The sequence below is a fragment of the Polistes fuscatus genome, unplaced genomic scaffold (genome assembly GCF_010416935.1).
Source record: "Polistes fuscatus isolate 324 unplaced genomic scaffold, CU_Pfus_HIC Scaffold11, whole genome shotgun sequence".
Taxonomy (NCBI): domain Eukaryota; kingdom Metazoa; phylum Arthropoda; class Insecta; order Hymenoptera; family Vespidae; genus Polistes; species Polistes fuscatus.
The window spans coordinates 2,194,705-2,216,889 of record NW_025113009.1 but is presented as its reverse complement, the minus strand read 5'-3'; the positions used below and the strand labels follow the sequence as shown (position 1 = coordinate 2,216,889).

The 22,185-nt window shown below is 35.6% G+C and overlaps 2 protein-coding genes across 3 annotated transcripts in view; one reads left to right on the top strand and one right to left on the bottom strand.

Moving 5' to 3' along the window:
- The window catches only part of LOC122526263 (loricrin-like), a 38,881-nt gene extending 17,714 nt beyond the window's left edge, over positions 1-21,167 (bottom strand). For both annotated transcript variants that reach the window (XM_043649561.1, XM_043649562.1), the window contains exons 1-2: positions 20,984-21,167; positions 16,770-17,028 (exon numbers count right to left, since the gene is read on the bottom strand). In XM_043649561.1, the coding sequence (XP_043505496.1) occupies positions 16,770-17,018 (249 nt within the window). In that variant the 5' untranslated portion in view covers positions 17,019-17,028; positions 20,984-21,167. The remainder of the gene's footprint in view (positions 1-16,769; positions 17,029-20,983) is intronic.
- On the top strand, positions 1,361-2,806 carry LOC122526265 (putative endothelial lipase). Its single transcript, XM_043649565.1, has 4 exons — positions 1,361-1,505; positions 1,626-1,861; positions 2,102-2,345; positions 2,453-2,806. The coding sequence occupies exons 1-4, from the start codon at positions 1,496-1,498 to the stop codon at positions 2,683-2,685; spliced, it is 723 nt and encodes a 240-aa protein (XP_043505500.1). The 5' UTR covers positions 1,361-1,495; the 3' UTR covers positions 2,686-2,806.
- Positions 21,168-22,185: the final 1,018 nt, after the last annotated feature.

The window sequence follows — 22,185 nt, the reverse complement described above, 5'->3', positions numbered from 1 at the left end:
CCGTTCTAATGACGTTCCCTTGCTCTCTTATCTTTTTTCTTTTTATTATTATTATTTTTCTTCTTTCTTTTTTTTTTTTTTTTTATTTATTCTCGACAGATACCGGCATTCTGTACACGATGCTCTTTCCAACTGGCACCTGTCCTCTTTGCTGTCCGATCGATCTCGATCGAGATGTCGAGTATCTACTATTCACTAGGTAATTTTGTTTTACGTTTATGTTAATACATTCATCTGTGTAATAAATAGATATATATTCGGTCCTTTTTATATTTTATTAGACCATTTTATTTTGTACTTTCATAGATGTGATAAATGTATTAGCATATATATATATGTGTGTGTATAACACATAACTCGGCGTTATGTTATCGTGTCACGTTAAAGGACGGCAATACGTTCGATACTAGTCAACCTCCACACCACGTTCATTTACTGTGTCGAGTAAAGTCGAGTGAGTTTTGCGTCGATCTCGTAATTCCCATTGCGAATTTAAATTCATCGTCTCCTATATCTCCAGAGTCCTTTCATTTACGTTCAAAGATCGTACTCTCGATGAAATTTCTATCTTGGGAACGACATTTTCATTCGCATAGGTAAACCTTTCAAATTTAACATTACGTTCCTATCAGTATATTTCTGAATGTTTACGCGTAATGTCGATGATAAATTAGAAATTTGGAGCGTCACATTCGATTTTACCCTTTGAATAATAACGTAAAGGGATATATATATATAGATACTTAGTTCGCGGTTTCCGCCACTCCGGATAATTAAAATACTTTTTAGAAGAATTTTAGCTTTAAACGAAATTCGAACGATCTCTATCTCTCTACTTTCTATCTTTATATTTCAAAGACAAAATCCACGAGTGGGCAACGTGTTGAGCGTATTGAATCCGCTATCCTTGCGAAGGAGTAACTTTGATAAAAGGAATCCTACGGTCGTTTACATTCACGGATACAGCGAGAGTGCACCAGGCGAAAGTGCGAATGCCGTGAGAGATGGTATGGCTTTTTTCGAATTTTATTTACAAATTAAATCAATAATATTTCATATATCTAATTAGATAAATATAATATCACTTATCTAATTATTCAAATCAATATTATATTTTGTATTTTCGTGTATCACAAAATAAACGTTATTCTATCATTTAACTTACGAGTTAGAAAATACCTCAAAGTTTGGAAATATAGTTGTAGGTGCATATGAAGGTGTATGATATATATATATATACATATATACATATATATGCAATAGTTGAGGTACGAGGAACAAGAAGGTCTAGCGAGGACAGCCAAGTGGCTGTCATTTGAATACTTCATTTCTTTGAAAGTCGTAAAGGATTTGGCCCAGTTAGTCGTAGCAAAAGAGTCGATGGGTGAAACTTGGCTTGGTCCATTAGTAACTGGTAGGAGTAGTTAGAAGAGTGAGAACAGTACTGTTGTTTAAGCTGCTTTTCGTCGAATCTCTCGGCTAGAGAAAAGGGGGAATGACGAATGGTAGCTCGAAAAAGTTTGGCACGATTTTGGTTAACCGTATAACATACGAGCAGACAAGACAACTAAGTCATCCTGACGTTCGTAAATTTGTTTGTTAAATTTTCTTTTTCTTTCCTTAAGTTTATCTGAAACGTGCCGATTACAACGTCATTTTGGTCAATTGGGTCAGACTGTCGACGTTACCGTGGTATAACACGGCCGTGGAAAATACGAGACTAGTTGGTGCCCATGTGGCTCGTATGATCAGTTGGTTGGACGCGCAGAGAGCTGTTCCACTATCAAATATTCATGTTATTGGATTCAGTTTGGGTGCCGAGATAGCTGGATTCATGGGCAAAGCTTTGGCCCCACGTTTGGTAGGTAAACATACTCGAAACAAATAACCTATCAAACTGGGAATAGTTTAGACGGTATTTCTAATCTCACGGGTTTAAAGGAAAATTACGATAGAAAAATCGATAGGCCGAACGATCCTATCGATTTCTTTACGAAATAATCTGAGATTCGATTTATATGCAAATAAGCTTTGACACTTTGGTAATTCATAGTCTCTGGTAAAATATGTGTTTGTTTTTTTTTTTGCTGCTGGCTCATAGGTCGGTAGGATAACTGGACTGGACGCGGCTTATCCATTGTATATGAACACTGGGAAAGAAGGTCACTTGACGGCCAGCGATGCAGCATTTGTCGATGTAATTCATACCGACGGTGGAATCTTTGGTTTCCCGAATCCTCTAGGTCATGCAGATTTTTATCCGAACGGTGGTAAACCACCGCAACCTGGATGTAGTCTTGAAAGTATATTTCGTCGTGGTATAATGTTGCTTATCAGGGAAAAAAGTAAATAATATTATTCGATTGAACTTTGAAAATAATTCAAAGTTTTTTCCCCCTTATCATACATAAATATATACTCGCGAGTTTATTTCGTTTGATTTATTTTGTAGTTACTTGCGGCCATTACCGAGCGTGGATGTTGTACGTCGAATCTGTTAAAAATCCCTTAGGATTTCCGGCCAGTCGTTGCCCAAGATGGAGACAGGAAATCCATGCTAACTGCAGATGGACTCCGGATGCTCTCATGGGATTCGCTATAGATACCAAGACCAGAGGAAAGTATTACCTAAGAACGAACGGACGATCGCCTTTTGCTCGAAATGCTACGGGATATAATTTTTAAGATCACATTTATTTATTTTACGGTGGACGATTTTTTTTTTTATAGTTCAGGTTTATCGTCATCGTCATTTTGATCTCAACATATTTCACGTACGAGTCTAACGTTAAGCTATATTTTTTTAAGATCTTATGTTAGAGATTAATGCTCGTCTAACGTAAAGGTGGATAGATTACGTGTTAGATAAATATCGTCGTACGCTAGAAGATTTCGATGAACATAATATTCTCGAATAATAGTTAAGCCATTCGAGTAAAGTGTATGAAAATTATTGAGCTCAGCCATGCTCGAAAGTGCAGGAACGAACAAGAGGAGAGCTTTGTTCTGGCACCATACTCGATATGAATAAATTAAGCGAATCTCTCTCTCTCTTTCTTTTTATACGAGCAAGTTAAAAGGTAAAGATAGGAGAGAAAGGGAAAGAGAGAAAACGTAGGTAGATGGGTGCTTTCAATGCTCGAGAAATTTACCAAAGAAACGTGCTTTAGTTCGGGGCTAGAAATAATTATTATCCTGGCAACAATGGCGAGTGTACATTCAGGTTACTAAGGCTTTGATGAAAACGATTTATGCTATGCACATACATTCTAACATACACACGTATAGAAATACATAAATATATATATATGCATATATGTACAAGTTGAAAAAAAGCTGTGAGAGGTTGAAATTTACCGACTCGAAAGCACGTGGAAAAAATTCAAGATAGTAAATAGTAATCTTAAAGTAGTATTAGTATTAGCAATAGTACTAGTAGTAGTAATGGTAATAGTAGAAATAGAAAAAGTAATCGAGCGTGAGAGAACGCCGTAAAGATGTCGCGTGAGAACAATCCTTTGATTCAGTTGTTGATAAAGCTGTTGTGATATTTATTTACTCTTAAAATGCGAATAAATAAGACGTAGAGATATACGTAGAAATAAATTTATGTAAGTAGAATCAATGAGAGAGAACCAATGATGAAATACTATTTATTTATTTGTTCATTAGTATTAGTAAAAAATAATCGAATAATATATCTCAAATTGATTTTAGAAATTAAATTCGTCAAATGATTAGATATAAGTGTATAGGATAATTTATAAATGTACAAAAAAAAAGAGAGATTGATGAGAATAAAAGGGATCGACTGAAGGGAGAGAAAGAGAAGGGAATTAATGTGTCATCGAAGGAAATAACGTGCAATTTTCGTCCTATTTCCGTCTGATGCGGGCCCTCCTTCTCCATTCTCGAAATATGGAAATCCCAAGGACGAGCTCTTTATTATTCCGACTCTTAGGTTGATCGATATAGTGGAATCCAAGGAATTATCGGTAAGTAAAAAATGAGCCTGGGTTATAGAGACAGAAAACACACCCACCTACCTACCCACACACACACACACACGGAGATATCTACAAACACATAGAAAAAGAGAAGGAGACAGGAGTCGTAAGAGGAAGCATTGAAAATTTCTAAAGCATAAATTCGGAATCACGGTTAGGAGGACAATCGGAATGGAAATGGAAGAAGAAAAAGCATTGCTGGATTGTTTCCAGGCCATTTTATTATACGTTCTTATGATTTTTCTGCTTTTATTTTGCGACGAGTCTCGCAAGATATCAGAAAAATTTTCTTAACCTCGAAATTTCTTCTTCTTCTTCTTCTTTTTCTTCTTCTTTAGCGACGACGAAATGTTTACACGGTTAAAAATAACTTTTTCTTTTTTATAGAAAAATGGAAAAGTACGTGAATTTTGAAATATTATCTTTCTTATTTGATTGTATGTGTGTGTGTGTGTAGGTGTAAGCTATCCACGTACATTTTTGTTTTGCACATATCTTTTGTTCTATTCGAATATTACACCAGATACGTTCTAATCCATAAGGCCATTCGAGATAGATGGAAAATATATCTTCGAAACAATGGATACCCCTTTCTGTCTCTCCTATTTTCTTTTTTTTCTTTTTATATCTTCTATATCTAACATCCCCTTTTTTCCATATATCACAGAATTCCTCCCTCTGCTCGCCAAAGAAAAAAAAAAAAAGCTGAACGATGCAAAGAAATACTGAGTGAGTGAGTGAGTGAGATGCGACGCCACCGGTGTTTTCCATTTTTCCGAGAGAGAAAACTCTTGCATTGTTCTTTTCTTTGTCCTCTTCGGAAAGAAAAATGTATCAAAAAGACAAACGTTTACACTCTCTCTCTCTCTCTACGTGGTTTTCTTCGTGATTTTTCTCTACCTTTCTATACGTATATATATGTGTGTAAGTGTGTTTCCTTATCTTTTTTGTATTTTTCTTATATTTCTAAAGAAAATGTCGGTATATCGTGTATAAGACGAAAAAAGAAAACAATTCTTGGATAAACCTGATAGACAATTCATTATCCTTTTTTTTGGATCAACGTCGAATCTTCGAAACATTTATCAAACAACATTGTGATACAATAAATTCAATTATTTGTAATTTAATTTATGGAGATAAAAATGATCGAAAGAATTTTCGTGAATTGTCGTAGGAGAAGATGAAAAATGTTCGTTTAATCATTCCGTTCTTTTTATTTTTTTCTAAAGAAATACAAAAAAAATTATTTTTATTATCAGTGCAATCCTTAGGAATACAGCAAACTTTTCTCTTTCTTTTTTTGTATTCTTTTATTTTTCTCCCGATATTCTTTATCTCTTTTATTTCCCTTTTTCTTTCCCTTCTCTTCTGATCTACTTAAAAAGGGTCACAGTATATGACGAACAAAACGAAAAAGGTTTCGCTTAATCAGCTCTCCTCTTCTACCCTAACCACCATCCTCTTCAATTCTTCTACACCTCGGCAGCACCCTCGAAGGAGAGGAACTTTTCAATAAGTTTCCTTCCTTGATGTAGTTTTAAAGATTCTAGAGAAAAATGAATAAAATGAAAACAAAGAAAAAAAGTAAAAAGATCAAAATATAATACGATAAAAGAAAATTGCGATACTTTTTCGTATCTCGGCGAATACCAAAATCCTAATCTATAAAGTTTGCGTTAATAATATCCGGAAAAGAAAAGAAAAGAAAAGAAAAGAAAAAGAAAAAGAGGTAGACAAAATTGAATAAAAAAGGTCGATGAGAAGTTAGGTAAAACGAGAAGAAGGAGTCTAAAAATTAACTGAATCGCTGCAACGTTACCTGGGTTATACCCTACCGGGAAAAACGTAATTTTAGGATCAATATCATGCTTTATGCAACGAGCAAACATTCATAGCTATCATCCTGACAACAGCTGCAAACATACCGGAAGTAAAGAAAACTCGGTTTTGGAAATTAAAAAGTTATCAAAAATTATAATTAAATTTCATTGGATTCATCAGATTCGATTAACCATAAGTTTATATATATATATATATTTTTTTCATTTTATTTCTCGTCTTAAGTGGTTCGATATATATATTCGAATAGTTAGCTTCGTGAAATGCATCCTTCGAGAACGCATATATAAATCTAAGTAGACAAGTGTACATATACTTATGTAAGACGTTGGAAAAGTTCGTAGTTGTCGGTCAGTCAACCTGATACGAAGTTTAAAAAATTCAACACCGACACGTCGATAACGATCGACGACCTATGCCCAGGGTTATAGATGACCCTAGTCTTGAAAGACCACCCTCGTTCAGCAAAAAGACCTTATGTCAGTCTTCGCTTTGCCACTATCCCTTTATCTTTCTTTTTTTTTTAATTTTTTTTTCCCTTTTCTCTTTTTCTTTAATAAAAAACAATAAGCAAAAAAACTTCGATCCTTTTATTTCTTTCATCGCAATTATTCAATTTTGTCTTTAAACATTAAATACAAATTCTTACTAAAGTATTTCATTTCTTTTCGAACGATGAAAAAATTATATTGTCCCGCTTATTTTCGTTTGCCCATCACGTTTCTTTTCGTGTTTTCTCTCTCTCTCTCTCTTTATCTCTCTCATGCATGTGTATGCGTGTGTGTTTCTTCAACGATTCCCCATGGAGATCTCTAGGAACACTGTTACCACCGATATTTTACCCTTACGTCTACGTGGCTACTCGCAGTATGCACTCGGTGCAATGACTTTCGAACACGCGAGTAAAATTATTACCACGGGATAACGTTAATAGACCTTTCGCGATAGAAATTGAACTTACATGACCTCTTCCTTACGCGCGTTTAAATTGTTCCTCTTTTTTAAATGGAAACTTCTTTAGAATCGTTGTGATTTGAAACTCGATGAAACGCAATCGATCAAACGGAAATATTAAAAAGAAACAAACATATGTATCCATAGGATTTAGACTAAGAGAGAATGAGATAGAATACACAGTATACGATATACAGTTTCTAATATATTATACCTACAAAATGTCCATGTAAAAATATTCCATCTGAATTATTACGACATCTAATTATCTATCATAAAAACAACACCGAGACAGGTTAATTTTATTTTTCAATGCGGGACAATTTATTTGCATATCATTTGAAATAGTATTTTAATTTTCTTTACACAATGATACAATTTATTTTTAATTGAAATAAATAATTTCCAAGAAAGTACATTCTCGAAAGTTTCAAATGCGATCAAATATAAATGCAATCGTGAAAAGAACTTGGAAATTCGTTAAATGTTGAAAATCTGTTACCGCTTGTTTCTATGCAGATTTGATTTAGAAATGATGTTTTAATAAATATAAAAATGATAACAAAATATACACAATTTGTTTGTATCTATAAAACAAAACAAAACTGTCAAAAGAACATTGGTGATATTTTTATTTTCGTGTATAGAATACGCCAAACAACGTTTGATTGGAAAATTCTCAGACACTTTGTATATATACCCGGTATAATAAATGTAGTTAAAAGGATACGTATATCAAATGAGTACCCTTGCAACTGTACGATAAAATAACACGCAGGGCTGAACTCCTATACTCGATCGAATGGTACCTTCAACGATAACGATTAGCAACACCACCACCCTACATCACCCCTTGTACCACCACTAACAACTATCACTTCCATCATCGTAAAACTTTTGCATGTGAACATGAGAATGTGTGGTTTGAGTTTTAACCCGAACCAATAAGGCGCGGCTATCTTTTAAGGAAAGTCTATCGTTTCTAGGAAACACGATAATATTAGAAATCAAAGTTACCTGTATAATTCTCCGCGAAAATAATTATCTCATCGTAATACATTTGCTATACCTCGTATTTGCGTGCCAATGATTTTTCAAATAAAAAAATAAATATATAAATTAATCGTTAATATGAGAAGAACAAACGAATCTTCTGATAATAATGGAAAATGATTCGAGATTCATTTCGATAATTACTTGGAAACTATTAACACGTGGTCGTTTTATTGATGTACAAATCTTTGAAATCGCATAAAATTGATGAACGTTTACGATTTACTTTGACCTTGCCTCTAGGCAACGCTATACTTTCCTATATTTTTTCCACGATGATATTATATACACACACACACACATATATATCGATTGAAATGAAAAATAAAAAAAGAAAACAAAAATATAAAAAAACAAAGCTATTAGAAATGTTTCATTATACTATAGTTATCTAAGTGGACGTTAATTTGCAACGAACGAACGGATCCAAAAGAATCCCCGATGTCTACCAAACCACACTCGAATCGCAGAACTCTTATCGAGAATTAGATCCGAGTGCATCGAACTCGGAATCCACAGAAATAGAAAACGAACTACGAAATGTCCATTCCCTCTACACAACTGTATAACCTCTTATCGATCGTCCTTTGTTCTCCCTTTTGCGCGGAAGTTACAATTGCACTTGTGTTCTCGAAGTCAACCCTTTTTTCTCTCAAAAGTTTTTTCTTTTAATTATTCGGAAAAAAAAATAGTAATAGATTTATGAAGAAGTTGCATCTAAATTGTAATCAATTGAAAACAAATATTAAATATATAAGAAAACGTTGCTATAATCATCGAATCGAGTCTTGAAAATAAATATTTTTTTTTCGTCAAATTTTCGATAAATTGTCGTCAAATTTTCGTCAAATTTTCGTCGAAAACAAAGTGATAAAATAAAAAACAAACAGGAAAATAACGAATAACGTTCATTGATCAAATACCGCGTATGACACGTACTCGTATACGTGGTGTGTATGTGTAAATACATCTGATATTCATTTTAAAAGGCCATGGAACTCGGCAATGACGTTTCTTTCAAAGCTGACGCGTTAGGATTCCTGACGTCACGTCATTATTTTCAGAGAATACCATTCTCTAACATATGCTGCAACCTCATACACAACCCTTTACGTACAACACCCTGTATTCTTACACGTACGTGTAAATATATGCGTGCGTGTATGTATATGTTTATGTGTGTGTGTGTATATGAGTGGGTGGTTGAATCTATGTGAGGAGTAACGACGCCTCAGGCATTAACGCCTCATTAATGTTTCTCGCAAATGACGCGATTCTCTGTCACGTGCCACCACTCGTCGTTTTTTACCAGCCTTGTTTTTTTATCCTTACTATCATTTTTATATTCTCAACGAATCCGACGTAGAACGCGCTTTTTTTTCCTTCTCTCTTTTGTTGTTGTTGTTGTTGTTATTGTTGTTGATTTTTTTTCTTTTAACTTTCTTTCAGAAACCATGATTTTTTCTTCTTTGAACGTTACAACATTATTAACACGTCGACTGTTAAAGCAATCTAGCATAACAGATCGATATATTTATCTAATATCTTTCATAACTTTTTTTTTTTAGACAGGAGATATTAGAAAAATGTATTTCTCATCGTTTTTTCTTTTTTTTTCCAATAAATCTTATTAGATATATATTTTGATTAAGAATTTTGTTAAATATAATCTGTTCTATGGAAAAAATGATCACGTCACTTTACCACACGATATTTAACGAACATTATTTATTCGTGTTTATCTAATATCTTATCTTACTAGGTAATCAAAAGTATTAGTTTTGTAAAGGATATGAACAAATAAATATCCTAAAAACATTTCAAATTGAGAGTAATTATTCATCGGATTTGATTTTTATCTACAACCGAGGCTTCACAAACTTTTCCACTCAACGATACTTTTTAAACCGAGTAAATATTTTCGTAAATTTTCCATTTACACTTCTGTTCAAATTTCTATTACCTCTTATATACGAAGCCGTAAGTTATACTTTAAGGAAAACCCTGATCTAGGTAAAATATAGAACTATTATGAACCTCTCACAAATCTGTATTTACCACTTCGATTAAAATAATAGTCGTAGAATTGTAATAAACGTCCCGGTCCAAGCAAGCTTTTAAACTCCAAATCAAAGTCAAACAATTTTAAGAACGATACTTAAAGTAGACGTCGAAGTTGCTGGAACTATGCCGAGTTTCGAGGAGATTTTTCCAAAGAAACAAGGTAAAGAGAAGTTAATAGAGAAGAATCGAAGATGTAAGAACATTGAAAAATGGTAGAATAGAACAAAGAGAAATAATACGTCAGTGTGTGTCCGTGTGTATGTGTATGAGAGAGAGAAAAAGAAAGAAAGAATGAACATGCAATTTCGAATTTACTGGAAATTACTGTTCGCGAGATCTCGTATCCTGCAGGAATATAATTGTTCTTTTTGTTGCATTCCCTTTTTATTTCTTTTTTTTTTTTTTTTATTTCCTTTTATTCCTTTCATTTTGTACAGTGGATCGGAGGAGTTCTCATTGAGAAGACAATGGTAACGCGAATCCATTGAAATAAATCTACCATCGAGGGATGCTGAAGTTGGAACGATGCTTTTCCCTTAACGTGAATGTATGCAAATGCGTTTATACGTGTCTAATAGGGAAACCCTACGCATTTTTCCATTTTATCTCGCAACACTCGTTCGGTATCACGATAAGAGGGAAAAAGGAAATTTCAATAAACGACTCTTCAAGACGACGTTATGTGTCGCATGATAACATCAAGAAAGTATAGCAACCGGTTGTCCCGTTTTCAAGATGTTCTGTTACTTTACGAACTAGTCACATCAAATAAAAATATATCACTCGTCTTTCTTGCGATATTATTTTTTTCTATCGATTTTTTTTGTTTTAATTAGACATTTTTTTTGCTTATTATATATATTTCTTTTGCCACAATAATTTGTTTCCTTTTTATATCATAAAAAAAAAAAAGAAGAGGTATAGAACAAATATTTCGATCGATATAAAAACATCCGAAAATCCAATAATTCATCTGGTTTGATTTATATTCGAAATGTACTCCCTTTTTCATTTCAACGTCGAAAATAGTTTTCCTTTTTGCTATCGTATGACGGAAAAGAAAAATCGTAAGATTTATACGACCATGTAGGAAATGTTTCAAAGGTTTTCCCAAACCAACCAATCCACCATCCTCCTCCCAACCAATACGTCTGACGTATTCGAAATGTTCGATATACGAGACGATCCGAATAACCGAACATGTTTGGAAACTGTGTTAACTCTGTGGAATTCGCTTCGGTTAAGTGCAAGCTCTTCCATCGTTCCAGCTTTAGGCTACTAACGTGGAAGATCAAGGATTATCAAACGTCACACGAGATGACATAACTTCGATCTCTTCGTTGTTAACAAAAGCTAATCATTCTCACGTTGATTAACACTGCAATTCCAATTCGCATCGGTCACCATTGATCTTTCTCTCTTCAAACTTTTCTACAAATTTTTAACTGGTTTTTTGACATAGATACAAATCGATGAAATAAATGAATCCTTTACAACAATAAACTTTCATAGCATTTTCGTATAATCTCATAAACAAATTATATTAATATTATTAACGTTAATAATTTGATCTTATAGATTTTATATCAGAATCTTGTGGATCGTTTAAAATCCTTTTTGATTTCTAAATAATGTAAAATTGTCTTTTATATAATATATTGAAAAATACGAAATTACTTTTAGAACATATTAATAATTAAAATACAAGAGTATCACGTTACGTATATGATATTCTTTTATAAAAGACAGGAAGAAGAAAAAGAAAAAACGTTAGGTTATAGAAGGTTAAAACATACAGTAGACTAGTTAAGGGATGACGTAAATATACGTTCCTATTGCTCAAAGGGTTAAAAAGGAGTAAACGTCAGCACATATTCCGGAAAAAAAAAGGTAGAACATACTTGGCAGATAATTTGACTTTTAAAATATCTCCGTAGTATCTCGCATGAGGCGCGTTTTCAAGTTTATTGATAAACGACGAATCAGCAGTATGTGTCTCCTATATGCAACGCATGCAATCTAGTGCAGTGTTCTATGCAGTTTCTCGATAATGGCGTATAACGAGGCTCCTGAATTACCTGTCCTGGTCGAATAACCTTCTTCTAGATACTATCTAAAGAAAAATCTACAATTACCTGCATAAAATAGAACGATGAAAATGTTTAATATAACGAGAGAAAATATAAATTATTAATTGTCGCAAGAGAGTATTGTCAATTTTGTTGAAGTAAAAATAAAAAAGACAAAAATATATTCTAGCCGTAACAATTAATTCGTTGTCTTTTTAAACAAATGTAATATATTTATAAATTAATCGTACGTCTGTTATTATTTTCGATGACTTTGGTTCATCATTTAAACAAATTCCGGAACCAAAAAAAAAGAGGATAGTTGATTTTGACGAATAACGAATCTAAATATCATAGACACCGAATTAATTGCTATACATATAATAATTTATTGAGAATAATAGCACCTTGCTAACGGTGAATGCTGTCGTCTTTGATTATCAGCTCTGTGAAGCATAACGAAGCTTCAATCTTCCCCACTTAATAGAATGACGTAGTTCTTTTAAGACGAAAGCTCATGCGTTTAACGATCGAAAGCGATTATCAGCAACCTCCGATATCGTATATCGGTACGACCTTCTTCAAATCTATTCTTTCTACGAACGTCCAACTCGTTTAACTTTTTTCATACTGCGTTTGATGAAGGACCAATATCATTATCCAAGTTTAATTAGTAAACGATCCAAGTGAAAGTACGAGCTGGTGCTTTTAATTCTTCTCGAATTAGGTCCGTGGAAATGTTTTATAGATAAAAATTTGTTTAAAGAATGAATTGCTTGAATAAATCACCGTTCTCTCTCTTTCTCTCTCTCTCTCTCTCTCTCTGGTAGAAATAAAAAGAAAGAAAGAGGAAAATGCTATTAAACACTGTCCCCTGTACTGTTCACGTGAACTGAAGAAAAATATCTACCAGTTTAACACGTAGAGAAAAATCGTAAGAGAAATAAATTGATGATTGTTACTGATTTATTAGTTTTTCTTTTTTATTTTTTTTTTTAATAAAAATAGGCAGATCGAAATACGAGGAATGTACAAGAGTAGAGCTTGATTAACCAACGTTATCGGAGGACAAACTATGAGAATAAATCAAAGTCAAACGAATAATCGAGATGGGTATGCTGTTACTTGTATGCAAAATCAAATTGTCTTTCTCGGTTCTCACGGAACTCACGCAATCGGAAATACGAATAAGGGAATAGGGTTGAGAGTTGCATCGATCGTAAAGCATTTCTAGGGTTCACGCGCATTATGGTGGTTCGTGCGATAGCTCTTAATGGTATTATATCAAGCTCTAATATAAAACGGCTTTTGGGGTCGTTGGCCAGACGAGTTGGGTCTATATTATTTAATCGCTAGACGTTTTAATCACGTTTCGTTACGTGAGTGATAATTGTACGAGTACAATTACGTGAAACATTGTAACGTTTGAAAATAATCTTAAGTGCAACGACATATTGAATTTACATATTCAAGCAAAAACTTCAAACCTCTCGCGAATGACAAGAATTTGGCTCGTAAACTGACGTTTTCAATCGAGAACAACTTTTAGTTGAAACATAAATCGAATAATGTTTCAATGGGATTATGTTAACAGATACCCAAGCTTATTGTATGAGGTCTATGATCTATTTATTTCGACCACTAATTAACCACTGAAACACTCTGTAGGAAAATGCCGGAAGCAAAGTTGTAGACCTAATATTTGAATATTTCATTAATGTTGCGATTGAATAAGAATACCGTAGACATTTTAATATGCTCAAGTCAACTTTAAGGTTCGATCGTAAATTAAAAATAAAATAACAAATCGTCCTATACGAAGAAATATTTATAAAGAAGAGATTTTATTCTCTTCGAGAAGAAGTAGGCATCCTCTTGTTTTCCCCATTTTCAAAGATGTACAAAGATTGACTGGATCTGTGAGAGTTACGATACCATTAGAAAGAAGCGTGATATTAATCGGTGGATATTAATCCGGGAGAAAGGGTAATTCGATGAAGATATATCAACGGCACGTCTTATCCTTCTTGTCTCACGTGTCTGCTCGAAGATTTGGCAAACGATAGGCTGTAAGTGTAAAGAGAGAGAGAGAGAGAGAGACAGAAAGTGTCGGATATCTTCAAGCGATTATCTCTGAGTAGTCTCGAAAAGTAATTCGATTTTTCCATCTTTCTTTCTTTCTTTTTTTATTTCTTATTCTATTTTATTTCCTCCCCTCTTTACTTTTTTATTCCTTCGAAAAACGAAACCCCTCGAAGTTAGGGGTAAACGAATGGCGACGGCTCTTGGTAAGTTGCACGTGCCACCCTGATCGGAATCTTAACATGACGCTAGCGTGAGCCTTATCTGCTTCAACAAAACTGGTCGCCTCGAGCACCCAACGAGCCTCTCTGAACTTGTTTGGAATAAGAAACAGAAAGAGAGAGAGAGAGAGAGAGAGAGAGACTTTATTTCACTCGGACTTTCACACATTCGCAACAAGGTTGAGGCTAACCTTCTCGTTACAATATTTCAATCTTCAAGGCCCTTTTCGTAACGTTAATCACACGCAACGGTACCTGTATCGAGGAAATTCAAGTACGTAATTATCCTAGGTATGATACGTGGTATACTGAAATATACTTAACCCTTAGAGATAACAATGTAACTACGTCTGTTTCGTTATAACATTCGTTAAATGTAATCAATTATTATTATTTGTATTATGAAATTATTGAGAAATCTGTGGTTACACGCTCGTGTTCGTTGAAAATCAAATTGTTGTCCAATGTACTTTCGTCGATTCGATGAGTTTTATCGAACGAATTGTTAAAGTATAGAACCGAAGAGTGTATTCGAAGTAACCACGATTGGAAACTTGGTTTATTGGAATTGGAATAAAATAAGAGAGAGAAAATGATGTGCAATCGGAAAGAGAGTACAGGAACGATGCAAGTTTCTTAGTGATTTACAGGGTTCTCTATACTCTTTCCATCTTTTTCCAAGGAACTGTATCGTTTCGTAAGAGAGATAACGGAATCGCCGAGTTCACGGAAACTGATAATAAATCGAGAAAAAGAGAGTTTAAATGGACCAAGACTCCTCTCGCTGGTACGAGGATGAGTCCTACATTCGTTACTCGCCCCACGGTAACTGCAGTTGAAGAATTTGGAATATGTGTGCAAAGGGATAGGGAGGAGGATGCCTTGCTTACTTGCCAAAGTATTTTCTCTCTTATACTTCGACCTTTTTTGCCAAAATCCTTCATCGCGAGGTTGACCCAATACGTGTCGCAGTGTTATTTCATCTTCAAATGTAACCTTGGAAAAAACAGTCCTTTCGATTTTTTAAATACTCTCTCTCTCTCTCTCTCTCATTCTCGGACCAAATCCGACCAAAATGAGAATATTTCTCCCGAGTTGATATTTGGGACAAGAAAAAAGAAAAACAAATATTTCACTCTCTAATTCTTTTTTTTTATGCTGATATTTAATAAAAAAAAAAAAAAGACAATTATCAAGCAACAACACATCGACGGAAATGATAAAAATAAGATGATCGATAATCGCTGAAATCCCTTAAAACGTTTTCCCAACAGTGAATATTCGAAAGTAACATTCGTTCGTTTTCCTTCCTCTCCCTCTCCCTCTCCCTCTTTCTCTTTCTTACTCTATCCATACCCGAACTCTCTTGGGATAGTTAAAATCGATTTAAACCTTTCACCGAGTGGCGAAAATTCAATTTTTATTAAAACCCTCGTTCGCTTACAAACACGATCCCAATCTAGCCCGGAAGCTGGGATGTTAATAGAACTCGTATGAAAAAAAAGAAAAAGAAAAAGAAAAATGATATTGAAGATTCTCTTTCATCCTTCGTTTAATATCAGAAGATTTTCTAATTTTTACGAGCGGGATCTTTTAAATACTCTTCAACTCTTGATTTCCATCAGCATCTCTCTCTCTCTCTCTCTCTCTCTCTCTCTCGCTTGAAAAATTACCTAAAATGTTTATATATATATATATATATTACGTCGAGTGGTATACCTTTGACATTTGACGCTACCAACGAGATGTTTAACAACTTCCGAGCTACGTAAATAATTCGAGACACTTTGATAAAGGACGAGAGGCTAGAAATTTTTCAAGAAACTCATTAACAGCTTGCCAGTCGCAATGCGTCTTCATCGTCGTCGTCTTCTTCTTTTTCTTCTTGATGTCAGGATGAAAAGCTTAAATATTTTTCATCCTCTCGTTCTCTCTCTCTCTCTCTGTCTTTTTTTTTTTTAGTTTTTATTCTTAGCGAATGAATTTAATAAACAAAAATTGTTGAAACGACTTAACGTACAATTAGCTTTTTAATAGATGATACAGAAATTTTAGGTTGAACGATAATAACGTTATTCTTGGGTAATTGAACCACCTCACAACGTTCTCCTCCAGCTTCTTCTAGCTTCTCTCTCTCTCTCTCTCATTCTTATTATCTATCTTCTCACCCCAATATCCAGACACCTCCTATTATCTTCCTTAGGAACATCTCCGTTAAACGTCTTATCTTGGTTCATCGTCAACGTGAATTACACCGCAAATTCTAATATCTCGAGACTTCCTATCTTTCCTCCCTCCCCCCTCCCTCTCCAACACACGTACAAACCTAAAAGGATTTTCTTGGATGATAGAACACGAAGAAGCGAAACTGATTGGAGGTAAAATGATCAGACAGCGATCGTCGTTGTTTAAAAATTCAAATATTTTTTTTGTTTTCGTTATATTTTTGTTTTCTTACGATTCATTTTATAACTCACGATTTTATGATGAAGATGTTGAAGTTCTCTCTCGGTGACTCTTCTACGTGAAAGCTCGCGTTGTTCTCGTCTGTATTGACTGTACTTGTAAAAAAGATACATCCCAGGAAGCGCAAGGACAACCAATGGCTTCATCAATCCGGCTCGACTGCTCGGCCCACGTACACGGGGTTCAGGTGGTTCGTCCAATTCGCCTAATTGTCCGGCACCTTCGGCCACGTCCGGTACTGCTGCACCGGCTGCTGGCATCTTGTCTTTCCTAAAACAAAAAAAAAACGAACAGAAATAGAAAGAAATTGAATTTTATTGAAAACTTGATCAAACGGTAAACATGAAATATGACGATTCGTAACGGATGGGAAGAAAACAGAAAAGGGAAAAATAATGAAAATATTCTTTGACCTAAAACGATCGAATTACGGTGAAAATTTTCTTTGATGTATCGACGAGGTCTAACGAGCCGACGAAAATGAAAATCGTTGCCCGCGTAAAGTTTTTTTCCCGTTTTCTGCTAGGGTTCACAAAACGATCGGATGGTTTTAGGTCGGCTAGAGACGGCTATTGGTTATTGGTTTCCCATCAAACCGTTTTTTACAGTTTCTTTCAGTGTACAAGAGAGAGAAAGAGAGAGAGAGAGAGAGAAAGATAAATAAAAGGAAAAAGAGAGAGAGAGTTGTCACACGCCAGGCGGCCTTCCAAAACGTATTCGGAGCACGACATTTTTCCCACCTGACGTTCTCAACCCCCCCTCTCTCTCTCTCTCTCTTTTCTTCTGAACCCCTGTCAGCATCATTTCTCGATATTTATAATCCTCGTTAACGTCCTTCCGAATGACACTCGGCCGTAGCTTTAGATCGAAAACGTCGTCTACACTACTCTACCACCGTCTTTCCGGATTGTATCTTTCCAAGCTATTGCAATAATATTTCGATTGAATATGACAACTTACGTGACGTAATAGATCCTTGATATACTCTCTATCGTAATATTAAAATCTGTTAGGAGAAATTTTAGAAATTTCGCTATACGAATAAATAACACAATTTGTATAAATAATTATTAAAATTCATTTTAGATACGAGATTAATCATACAATAAACGTTAATATACGTCGGAATACTACTTTTGATATGGAATGTTTACTTTCACTTTTTTCTCCGATAAAAGAAAGTTAAAAATGTCGTGAGAAAGAGAGAGAGGGTCAGGAACGTCGAACTTATTCGAAGAATCAACGACAAAAGGAGCAGATACCTTGTATCGTTCAGACATCGAACAGATAGGAGTGGACTCGAAGTAATATACCCTCCCCTCTCGTCCCTCTGATCTTCCGTGACTTCAATGAAATTTCGTAATCTACTTGGAGGTCGTTCACCGACTATATTTAATTCAAGCGTCTACTCGCCGTTCTATTCTTAACCGTCCGCTCTAGAAATAAGCGCGAACACCGCTTCACATCACGACCCACGTTTCCCTCCCCCTTTTACTCCGCCTCTCGGCAAACCTACCCTCCTTTACTCACAAACACAAACACACACACACATACAGAGACACACATACACATCTTCTATTTTTCTCTTATTTTCCTTCTTATATATTCCTCTTATTCGAACCCGGTAGATGCAGCAAAAACATTGTCGCATTTGGTGTCACGCAACGAACCAGTATGACCATACGAGCTACTTTTATATATTGTCAACGAAAGGATCCTTCGTTATTCATAATTCAGCAAGGAAAATTCTACCTTGCTTGCATATCCTCTATGACCTTATTTTCTATTATTTTATTTTTCCTCCCTCTCCTCCCTATTTTTATTTTAACCGAGTAATCAAATTTACATTTTTTTTCTGTAAATTTGCATAACTAGTTTGCTCGACGTTGATTCTATTTGTAATATAATTGGAATGGAAAAAAAAAGAAAGTAAGTTCGGTATAGAATTAGATAAACGTTAGTAGCAAGAGTCATAGAGTTGAACTTTAATTAAAAGTAGATAGAATAGAAAAGTTATCGCACGTTTAAAATTCATTTTGGAGAACAATTTATTAACCAAGGGAACGATAGTAACGAAATGGACAATGGACGATCATCGGTGGTAATGTTTCGGTACATCGATGGAGTTAGCAATTTAGAAAGGAAGGGCAAACACGAAACACGATATAGGCTTGGCAGGGACGATAATAAACGATAAAGATACGCGAGATGCGTAAACGAATACATACACGATACACACACACATATTATATATATAATATATAATATATATATATATAAGCTTTCTCAAGGGCTTGATATGTGTTATCACCTAAAGGAAAGGTAGGTAATATATTATCGGAAATGAATCGATATATCGACTCGTTGTGCACTTCGCACTTTGCCATCTCGGAGATACCTACACCACCTGAGGGATTTCAAGATGTAATCCCAAGGACAAGGTCGATCGAGCAAACACCTTTAAACCGATTTCTTTCTAAATTTTCATTCTAATTTAGACGAAAATAAAAAATCCCCCCCCCCAAAAAAAGAAAAGGAATTCATCTTTTTTCAACAATAAAAAATAACTCGAGGAATCGTAAACTTCTCGATCGATTAAGTTTCCTATCATAATTCCAATACGAGTTTTGGATTAATGAAAGAAACTAGTAAGATTTATTATGAAATTACGGATGAGAATCAACGAGATTGATTGATTAATGTAAAGTATGGCGATCGTTAGAGAGGGAAGGGGGAAAATAATATATATATCTATTATCGTTAAGGTCTAGAACGATCCGGTGGCACCGGACGTATGCGTTTCGCCTTGACACAGCGTAATGGCGGTCGCAGGAACAAGGACGCTCAACGCGTCAGGATAACATCGTCCCGCCGATGCGCTAGGCTACGGCCAAGTACACGTCCTGACTTTCTATTTTTATGCCTTTTCCACTTGCAAGTTGAGTTCGATCGGTGTCTCTCTCTCTCTCTCTCTCTCTCTCTCTTTCGCGATTACAATCAATCCGTTCGTTCCTTTTTTCTCCTCTTTCTTTTCTTATCCTTTTTCTTTATTACTCGTTAACAAAGTCGGATAAATGGATTCTCATAATCGTCGCCGTTTTAATCTATCCAACGATACAAATAAAAATTTCCTTTCCTTTTTTTTTTTTTTTTTTTGTTAATTAATGACAGAAATCAATAAAATTGGCGCGAAAAAAAGTGATGGAAAAAAGAAAGAAACTATGTCGAACGGGTTTCAACGAAGATCGTCGTTTTTTTAGTTTATTCTTTTTCTTCTTTTTATAAAACAGCAGTCAGTCATTCATATTTCTACGAATCGAACGAAAAGTCAAATCCGAGTAGAGTCGATGGACCCGACGATATTTACGTTCGAGTCGATGCACTCCGATATATGTTTGGAATATATACTAGGACGATTTAATGAAGAATTTCGCGAAAAATAACCAAAAAAAAAAGTAAAAAAAGAATTACACGAGAGAAGTACGAATTAGAAAGGAAAAAATAAACAAAATGTGAAAGAATTGGAATTAATGTTTAACGCTTTAACGTATTTTAAGTTAGGATAGTATAATGATTGGAAATACGAATGATCGATAAGGATGATAAGATGACATAGGGAACACCGTGCATGTTTGTATTTACTGTACGACCAAGTGCAAGGTATTAATCATACGTATATGTATCATAATAATAACTACCCATTCGTATGCGTAGGTGTACGGTATAATATACAATACTTCATCAACAATAGATACGGATAAATGTTTAACAAAGATCTATTAAATCTTTTTCCCGCCAAGTAGCATACCAGAGAACACATATATGTTCTACATGCATACAAATGTTTTCATACGAATGCAATCCGTGTTACATGAGAGGAAACATGGGTCTCCCGAGATGAGAATCATCGCTTGTGCGCACCCGTAGGTGCGTACTCGCGCCTTCATCACAAACCATGTACCTCTTTTCGATTATACATATACGTTTAATTAAAATACAAGATTAATGTATCAAAGTTGTTATATTTAAATAGAGAAAGAAGAGGTGTGTGTGTGTGTGTGCTGCATTTCGCGTTCACTCTGTCACTGTCTCTTTTTTTCTAGCACGTGTATACATGGATTCGTGTATACTCCTCGAAAAGATCGGAACTAAAAAAAAAGTAAGAAAGAGAGAGAGAGAGAGAGAGAGAGAAAGATAAAAGATAAAAGATAGAAGTCTCACTTACGTTTCCTACGTATCTTCGTGGTTTCTCTTGTCGTCGAAGATTCAGGAAGAGGCTGTGTGACGCTCGATAAAACTCGTCGGTGGAATCACCAATGTAAAAGCCCAAACGAAGATAGATAAAGAAATAACAGCGAGGGTGAATGAGAAAGAAAATGAGACAGCGAGCGAACGAACGAACGAACGAACGAACGAGAAAAAGATAAGGGTTAAAAAAAGATTGATAAAAAGAGGAGAAATAAAGAAAGAAAAAAGAGAGAGAAAAAGAGAGAAAGAAAGAGGGAGAGAGAGAGAGAAACGCGAGAGGTCGATCCCTCCTCGTGGTCTCTCAAGCGAGAAGGAAGAAGAACATCGCCGGTCGGGCCGCGACTGACCTGGCGGGAGACCGGCGGCGGCTGCACTGCGCGCCTGCAACCAGGCAACCCGTGCACAGCCGTGCTACTTCGTCTCGGTTCGTATTAGTTCGGTGAGTTTCGAGCAAGTTCGCACGACCTCGGCCGTTGACGCGTCCTATTCGCTCGATTCCGGCGCTTATTCCGAGGCCGTTCGAGCTCGGCCGAGTTGAAACGAATTTAGCCGAAGGAAGTTGGGGGAAGCCGCGAGTGAGCGAGCGCCTGCGTGACGCAATGCGTGATACACCACGGACGTGGTCGAGCGATCGAAGCCGTAGTGCCGGCGTGCTGGCCGGGCAGCCACTGAGAGATGCTCACGATGGGTGACGCTGATTCTCTTCCTGATCTTACCGACTCTGCTACTGCCACCGCCACCACACAACTCTGCTTTTACCTCTGCTGCTGCTGCTGCTGCTGCTGCTGCTGCTCGAGAAGGATCGATAAAAGGAGGAGGGACTCGAAGTGCGACATGTAGAGAGAGAGAGGGAGAGAAAGAGAGAGAGAGAGAGAGAGGTATCTGGGAGAAGAAGAAACGAGAAACGCGTTTCTCCTCTTCGTCCTTTTTCTTCATTCTTCACGACATATCCTACCCCACCAGTATCAGCATCAACATCAGCATCAGCATCAGCATCAGCGACAGCAGCAGCAGCAGCCGTACCACTATCATCATCCCAACGACCACCATTTTCATACAACTTTTTGTCTTTTTTCTTTTTTTCTCATTCGATCTCCTGCTCTCCCTCGCCCCCTCCCTCTCTCTCTCTCTCTCTCTCTTTCCCTCTCTCTCCAATTCCGTTTTTCATCCCTACGCCCT

Bases quoted from the DNA above. Each gene is read 5' to 3' on its own strand.
- LOC122526265 (XM_043649565.1), top strand. The intron at 1,862-2,101 runs GTAGGTAAACAT...GCTGGCTCATAG, and splicing joins AAGCTTTGGCCCCACGTTTG to GTCGGTAGGATAACTGGACT. The intron at 2,346-2,452 runs GTAAATAATATT...TTTATTTTGTAG, and splicing joins GTTGCTTATCAGGGAAAAAA to TTACTTGCGGCCATTACCGA.